Here is a 9,204-nt window from a genome sequence, read left to right on the forward strand (position 1 = left end):
TTGTAAAAGTGTTATTATAACTATTTTGTATATTGTATATACGGGGGTCTCCCCGGGATGGCAATGGTATGTATGAATGCTGATCGGATCTGGGCGGTTTGGGTGGCCGTGAGGATGGTTGCAATGAAGTACTATATAAATAAATATACTAGTATATGTATACCCATGTGAATTGATATATTTAAAGTTATTCTTTTTGTATGCTCAGTTTCGTAGTATTTTTCTTTGATGTGTAATGTTCTAGTTTCGGATTGTGATTTACAGATAAATAATTTCTTGAACTGATAATAAGCGAATTATCATCAGTGATGTAGGTTGGGGTTACATTTGGTAACATTGGCCATATCATGTCATCTTATGTGTCCAAAGTCCGGACCCGAAAACATTCGTATACCTCAGTTTGGTTTCCAGTCTAAATCGTCATACATCCTTGTTTCAAAGGTGTATTAAAAGTTATGTCTGATATAAAGCTTAATACAGCTGTCTTTTCTGATGTACATCCGCTGGACATTTAGTTCATGCGAAAGCTAATGCCAGACCTAGGCCCTATTTTCCAGTTCACCTCTGGACATCTGGGCACACAACGGAAGCCTAGTCCAGACATAAGCGTGTGAAAGGAAGATTTTGTCTGAGATAGCATTCCCCTCAGGAACAGGAAAAGGTGCAGCCAGGGCCAGACTGAATTTTGTATAATTCATTTTACTCTAAGACATGAAAGAAAACATGATTTGATAAAGTGCATAATAGACATGGGAGATGAGAATTCAGACTTATATACCTGAAAGTAATTCTGGGTTCCCAAAACTATAGTCAAAGCATTGCACTTAGTATTAGATCACATAAATTTAAAATTTAGGAGTTGTGGCAACAGTTTAACAAAAATACTTTATATCCAAGAATGTACCATATTTGTTTAGCCTCAGAGTAAAGCTTTGGGGAACCCATTTGGAGCGTGGACGGAGAGCATTTCTCTATAAACTTGTTAACACTGAGCATAATGAAGGCACAGTCTTGGGAAGTCAAACCCTATAGAGCACTTTTAAAACGACAGCTGTGTACTGTGTCCAGGAATTGCCTAGAATCTATCGTTTAGACATTTTGTATGTATATATCCTTTGGCCTTTAGGCCTATATAATTTCATGTGGATACTTACCGGCATGATTTGCATGCGTATTGTTTGTATTTATTGTGCGTTCGTAACTCTGTCTCAAAGTGTCCCTGCAGGAAGACGTTATGTAAATTTCTACACGATTTTACACACTTCAGATAACCTGGTCCACTGAAAGGGCTTTTCTGTATACACGGTGGGAGATTAGACTAGTACAATTTTATCACACTGCATCGCGTCACCTGAAGAGTAGCGAACCATCATACCATTTAGAAAATACAACAGCAACATTCAGTTTTAGTTGCCTTACTACTAAGGATCGTGTTCTTACCAGTCTCCATTCCACTAAGTAAATAAGGTCTCGAAGGGAAAAAAACAGCGTGAGAAGATGCGTGAAGGGGACCCAAACCAAGAGCAATAAGGCTCTTAGGGCACATAATTTAAAATTTCTTCGTTAACCTTCCAGGCAGTTTGAACATAAACGACTTCTTTAACTTCATTCTTCACATCATCAGATTTGTTCTTGCTCTTGCCTTGTGTGTGTTCGTCACGCTGGAAAGTTTGTGGTGAATTTTTAATTCTGAGACTACCTGCAAAATCATGAATAGAAAATTGTCAGAAGCGAAATTGTATTTTTTATATATAAGTGTAGTTTATAGATATAACTGCAGATGGTGTTCTTCACGTGAAACACTTAGTATCGGGCATAGCCCCTAATTAGACATAGGGTTAACCCCTTCTTGTCACTTTCACAACATTATGTTAGCCGGCCTGATCAAAGCTCGATGGTCATCCAGTAAGATATATTACAGAGTAAAGTAGGCCTCAAAAATCGATCATGATATCAGTTCTAAAGTACCAAAAGCTATGGTTAATACGTAATGTTAGACATTTATCTTATTTTGTGCTTAAATAACCATTTCTTATAACCCCGCCTTGTTTTAGTATGATAGGACGCCTCGCGTTCATACTATACTTCGAGAGACTATGACCACCTTTGCTCTTCTAGCAGACATCTGAAATTGTTTTGCCGACCTCTTTGTCATTATTCGTGTATTATAAATACCGTTAGGCTAATGCACATGATCATTCCAGACACATACCCGCCTTTGTCAGTTTAGTATTGTTTCATATCAAGGTTTAAAGGTGTTATTTATGCTGTTATTATGTTGTGTGGCATTTGTCATTGCTTTTCAATCATCTGAGTCATTGTTGATGTTAATATGTACCTAACCTCCATTGCTCTCAATAAATACAACACATACGGTATATACACAGTTGAAATCGTCTGCGTTTTCTTTGGTTTGTTTTAAGGGTGAATTATTCCTGGCAAGGGGGCAGACTGAATTGTATGATTCATTTTACTCTAAGACATGAAAGAAAACCTGATTTGATAAAGTGCATAATAGACATGTGAGATGAGAATTGAGACTTATATACCTGAAAGTAATTCTGGGTTCCCAAAACTATAGTCAAAGCATTGCACTTAGTATTAGATCACATAAATTTAAAATTTAGGAGTTGTGGCAACAGTTTAACAAAAATACTTTATATCCAAGAATGTACCATATTTGTTTAGCCTCAGAGTAAAGCTTTAGGGAACCCATTTGGAACGTGGACGGAGAGCATTTCTCTATAAACTTGTTAACACTGAGCATAATGAAGGCAACTCTAGAACTCTTAAAATATAAATGATGTAAGGTCCCATCAATGAATTATTCCTTAACCTTACTGAAACCACTTCACATAAACAAGAGGAAGGGCAACTTATTGCACCCTTTTGTGAAGCTTGCTATATATGCCAAAACTATAAAGCAGTCTTACATCTATCACTCCAATGGTTTCACGCCACACCATATAGTTAGCTGCACAAACTGATCATTACAAAGCACTCTGATCATTACGACTGGACAAAATGAACCATCAAAATGTAGGTCCCGATCAAGCTGGCCAGAATCCTACATTGGCAAAATTGCAGAACGTTGAACTGTTCCCGCTTCAAATATTCGGACCAAAGCTGTGTAGACTATTGTTCAATCCTGCCTCTAGGACTATTGTTCAATACTACCTCTGGGACTATTGTTCAATCCTGCCTCTGAGATGGTGATGTGCGGGCAAAGTGGTAACGGTGTACTCGTGTATCACGGGAGAACAATGACAGCTTGGACCCGATTGCACATTGCTCAGGGAAAGCTGTCTCATTACTTGCTATATGGTTATTATTAATTCCTAAAAGTACGGATAGATTATCACCTTCCCCGGCCATTTTCTGCATGTACTGCTTGACTGGTCACCCGAAGCTTGACCCGTTACCCGAAACTTGACCTGTAACCCAAAGCTTGACCAGTTACCCGAAGCTTGACCAGTCACCCAAAGTTTGACCTGTTACCCGAAGCTTGACCTGTTACCTGAAGCTTGACCAGTTACCCGAAGCTTGACCTGTTACCCGAAGCTTGACCTGTCACCCGAACCTTGACCTGCTACCCGAAGCTTGATCAGTTACCAGAAGCTTGACCAGTCACCAGAAGCTTGATTAGTCAACCGAAGATTGACCAGTCACCCGACGCTTGACCAGTTATCCACAGCTTGACCAGTCACTCGAAGCTCAACCAGTCACACGGGTCTTGACTAGTCATCCAATGCTTGACTAGTCACCCGGGGCTTGGCCAGTCACCCGGGGCTTGACCAGTCACCCAAAGCCTGACTAGTCACCCAAAGCTTGACCAGTCACCCGGGCTTGACTAGTCACCCGGGGCTTGACTAGTCACCCTGAATTTAACCTCTTACCCTTAGCCTGGCCAGTCAACCAGAGATTGGCTAGTCACCCTAAGATAAGATTGAAAGTCACTTGGAGCTTGGCCACTCATCCAGAGCTTTATATCAGTAAAGGCCTTTACAGGTTGACATTGTTGGATGACACTGGGAATCTCTCGCATCAAAATCGATTTGTTTTTACCACTTACTCACTAATTGAAAGGCAGCAAAAACGTCATACGTGTGCTTCAGGCGGTTTGAATCTTATTTCATTTAACTATTTATTTGACTGGCGAATAACGCTTACTCAAGAAGTTTTCAAGAAGTCGGGAGTAAATCATCGGCCTTCACTAACACTAACTAAATGGCGATATAAAATTGCGCCATGTGCAACAAATAAAAGCTTTTGGACAAACAGAAGCTTATACAATTTATTTTATAGTGATCAAGTAAACAATTAAAAACGGCATAAAATATAAAAATAAAGCTAATGTACCGTAACAGTTACTTAGTATTGCACATCACCACCAATCAGTTCATTAGTACTCATTGTAACTCATTAACACAGATTTGAGCTTCCATACGTTATATGTCAACACGAAAATCCTGTGAGCATTTACAGATACATATTAATGTACAAATTAAAAATTTAAAAAAAATGAAATAAAATGGTATATAGTCATATGTACCAAATGTAAATTAAAATGTAAAATTGCATCATATAACGGCATCTTCTAGTGCAACAGAACACAGTAAACTTCCACTGAATTTATTTATATATATTAATGCTTATGGCATTACGTTTTGTTCGACTTCACACCTATGTATAATACAAGAATGCAAATGCCAAAATCTTATTTCATGTTATCTTTATGTAAGATGTGTTATAATGAGATACCAGTGTCATTTTATTCAAAGATTTAACCATCTGAAATTTGAAAGCCTATATATAAAACAGTTGTAAAATATCCCATCTAGGATGTGAAGTCATGCATTAACTAATATCGTCTATCTTAGTACTTTCAAATTGTATTAACCACAAAGTAATTAAAACCCAACCTATACAAAAGGCTGTAAAAATATCCCCTCTAAGGTGTAAAGCCAAGCATAAACTAATATGGTGTAACTCATGGTGTAGAATCTAGTGTAACCACGAAGTAAATCCATATTTAGATATAGAAGGAGTACGGCGGGACCATCTAAAGGCTCCAGTTGACATATGGTCTGCCAGAGTCTGCTGGGGTCTACAGTACCCCGCAGTCTGTGATGACCACAGGAGCTATGGGCTGACCATTTTCTGAACCTTGTTCTTCCATTTTGCACACGACGTCCATTCCATTGATCACTTTACCAAAAACCACATGCTTGTTGTCTAACCTAAGGAAAAGAAGATACAAGCCAATTTAAACCATCATTCTAATATGAATCTGACAAGACAGCCTGGAAGTAAGCTCATGAACTCTTTGATTCACAACCAAAAGTTAATGTTAAACAGACAGACATTCATGTGTAATGGCATACTGTAGAATGTCCAAAATGAAAAACCAAAGCAGTAATAATCATGTGTACATGAAGAGCATGCCCATGTTTACAACCTCTACAATGTAAAAGATTCCTGTTGAGGTTCTCAGCATGATTCTGCTCTGATGCTGTTTACAACGTAAGTAAACGTTGACTAAGAAGCCTACAGTATCGTCACCGATACCACAGAGAAGATGGGAATGTTTCTTACCAATCAGTCTCAACTCCAGTTATTCATTCAACTCAAGTAAACAAAAACTAAGTTTATGTCCGTACATGGTACCTTCACAGATCGTTCGAATGCCATCGTTCGTTGACGGTCGCATTAACTAAATTGATGCTCGTGCAGAGCAACCTTATAAAATGATATGAAATGTCACTTACCAATCCGTTTCAACCAAAGTGATGAAAAACTGGGAGCCATTTGTATTAGGACCAGAGTTAGCCATCGATAAAAGACCTGGAACGACGACGGCCAATTCAGGCACCTCGGCAGACGTACAAACCAACATATATACCGATACACGTTGAAAAGGTATAATACATTAGTGACTTTATTATATAATACTTATATAAAAAGAGCAATGAAATAAACAAAACATTTATGAGTGGTAAATGTGTGTTGTGGTCATGAGAATATTCTTGTGTTTTTTTGTTGTTTTGCTGATATAACGGTTTTCCTTCACTAGTAACAATAAACACCTGTCATCACCACTGGTTCTTTGTCAGTTATGCATTTTAAAAGTGTTTTAAAATATCTTAGTGTGCTTAAATATATATACCAGCACACTTACAAAGATTTCCTTCTATGTTGTTTTACGTCGCTATTCTCTTTATTAACCTCTTATGCCTTAGCCATGAGGTTAATGAGTGCGCAGAAACCGATGCTGTATTATTATTAACACTAGTGCCTATGCAACAAGCCTAAAGAATTAGTGTATCATCTCACTGTAGAGATGATACACTAATCAAATGCCTTAATCCTACACGGTGTAAACTTTTTTCTCATACCACTAAAGAATAAATTCCATCAAGTGACTGACCACAACAATTATACATGTAGGTCTCTTACCGACATCTCCAGCCAGCCTCACGATTGCAATAATTTGGATGTATATAATGCATTTTGTTTTTTGCTCTCCATCCTTTACCAGGCGCTCTCCCTGGTTAAGGCAGTTAAAGCGCCATTCTTAGCGCAATGACAATTGTGTTCTAAGATTCCAATTCCCATGGGCAATATGCATGCAGTATTGTTCATGTCACGTAAAGCCATAGCCACTCATTGTAAACTGTCAGAGGACAGTTGTCTTGTCCCTTAATTGTTAGCTCCTTACTTTACACTGTACTCAAGAATATTTCGCTTAAACGACGGCAAGGAAACCGGACAGATTTGTTATATTTTTTTTAGAAGGGTGGAAATGACAGATTCTTCAGAACTTTATACCTGATTCTGTATGTTTTAGAGTGAAATTCTCATCAGGAAATTTTCCACCATAGATACTCTTTCCTCCCGTCCCATTGCCGTGGGTGAAATCTCCACCTTGACACATGAAGTCAGGAATGATACGGTGAAACTTTGAATCCTTGTACCCAAAGCCTTTTTCTCCAGTGCACAGAGCTCTGAAGTTTTCTGGTTGAACAGACAAAATACAAACAGAGAATAAACCAGAAATAGTTTACGCCAACACTAACACAGTTCCATCCTGCTGCACATTTGGCAATGTCTCGTTCGTCTATTGTCACAATTTTTACTATAAGCTACAAATGTTCTAAACACCGAAGTCGTTGTAGAAACTTTCTAACTGAGAGGATCAATTCCACGGCAGGACTTCTCTGTTAGTGTTGGACATCTTCTCTTGATGGTGAGGTGCATTTGAAAATACGCGTGGTTCGCAGTTTGTGGAAACACAGCCAAGCAAACTACATGTAAAGCTGTACTCACATAACAATTCCAAATACCACTGTAGGGTGACAGTCCACATTTGTTTCGCTCTTACTCTAGTTTATTTAAATCACGTTTTCTATATAAAATCTATACAGAAGTGGCACATTTGTATAAATCCAAGTTTTTATGAAGCTAACAGCCTGGAAATCTTGAGAAAAGCTTACCTTTTCTTCATATACCTACGCAAATGGCAATTGTATAATTATTGTGAGTTACTGGGAATGAGAACTTATATACTGACCTGCTGTCTTTGGAACTACATCATCTCGCAGCTACAACACAAAATGTACAGATAATGGTGATGTTGTTATGCCCCAGTTATTCTTCATGCATTAATGTGAAAACATTAGGATATCCACGAATCGGTACATAGTCAGACATTGCCTATTTAAAAATAGAAAACAGACAGCCTAAAATTTCTTTAAAGGGCCTATATTTAAGTAAATCTATATCGGTCTGTATGGGATATATGTTATAGGCTTATCATATATGTTTGTGATACCGTAACACATGATCTGCCGCACATACATGTGCTTCACTTGCATGCATGCCAGCATCGTGCGAGATGGCGCTTTTTAACGTGTGGCTTTGTGGAAGAGCCTACTTGGAGGTGTGTACACATGTGGTACCTCTCTGTTGCAGTAGGGACCAACATCAGTTACATTGGCAGCGCAAGCCTATATACATCAATGACCTAGCCAGCTTCACCGGCTAACATGGCCACGGTTTGGCTGCACAAGGGTACCGCACATGTACAGTGCCGTATTTAACGTCGACCCAGTGGGCACTCACCTCGAATACGATCCTCCCAGCGGCTTTACCCCCGATCGATATATCAAAATAACACTTGGTTCTTGCCATATCGTCTTTTACTCCTGGGTGTATAACCTGACAATAATCGTCGTTGCCGACACCGGAACTAAGCACCAGTAGTACCTGAAGCTTCCTGCGCAGGATCCGAAAACGCCCGGGACCATATACAATGTTCCGTAAACGCTTCACGTGGGAGGCATTTCACAAACGCCATACACACTCTACCATATGCGTAAGCAGCCAAACCTATTCATGGAATTAATGTGACCATTTACATTAATGCGTCGGAACTGACCGAATCCAGCGGGATAGAGTAAAATATATATACGTCTAAGTAAATTGGTCGAAGTGCTTCATGTATATACTGCCCATATTTAGACACGGGCTTCACAGTGAAGACATGCCGTGGATTATACTATATATCCTCCAAACCCAGACGAGCTGCTCCGCTTATTCACCCTGTAGTCTGCTCGTCCACACGAATACAGATTCTGATTTATTTCTGTCATAATAAATACAGAAGGCATGCATGCAAGTATACAGACCTATGATTGCACTATGAGTACACTACCACGTGGAGCATTGCTGGACTATGCAAAATATCCAAAACCCATATTCCTGGACCTAACTGGCCTCTGCTAAATATCACTGTGTTTAGATCCATACTTTGTAAAATTTAACACTACACCAGCTGAATATTTCTCGGTTAATGTGAAACGTTGGAGGCCATTTTGTCATAATATCACAATGTCATCCGTGTCCCGTACATTGGACTATCAGCTGGACGCCATTTAACACGAGACGATGTGAGAACAAGGTCTTAGCTTCCGGTCGGTCGGGACATCCTGCGAAACGAGACATCTTCGGTGAAGTTGTGGTGTCCAATGAGACTACTATTATTCAAAGGCTTATTCAACCGGTTCAGATGGACATTCTAAGACATCGTTTACCCTCTCCGCATTAGCATAATGCCTATCACTCAAAAGTATATAAATACCTGTACTCAAAGAAGCGATTTTTGACAAACCTCAAACAAATTAATAAACATGCCCATCATAAAGT

At 39.0% G+C, this 9,204-nt stretch overlaps 1 protein-coding gene across 1 annotated transcript; it reads right to left on the reverse strand.

Annotated features, from left to right (window-relative positions):
- Positions 1-4,223: 4,223 nt before the first annotated feature.
- LOC135474143 (uncharacterized) lies at positions 4,224-8,848 on the reverse strand. Its single transcript, XM_064754159.1, has 6 exons — positions 8,688-8,848; positions 8,122-8,388; positions 7,571-7,601; positions 6,829-7,014; positions 5,769-5,844; positions 4,224-5,240 (listed from the first exon to the last, which is right to left on the reverse strand). The coding sequence occupies exons 2-6, from the start codon at positions 8,188-8,190 to the stop codon at positions 5,108-5,110; spliced, it is 495 nt and encodes a 164-aa protein (XP_064610229.1). The 5' UTR covers positions 8,191-8,388; positions 8,688-8,848; the 3' UTR covers positions 4,224-5,107.
- Positions 8,849-9,204: the final 356 nt, after the last annotated feature.

The sequence above is a fragment of the Liolophura sinensis genome, chromosome 1 (assembly GCF_032854445.1).
Source record: "Liolophura sinensis isolate JHLJ2023 chromosome 1, CUHK_Ljap_v2, whole genome shotgun sequence".
NCBI classification, from domain to species: Eukaryota; Metazoa; Mollusca; class Polyplacophora; order Chitonida; family Chitonidae; genus Liolophura; species Liolophura sinensis.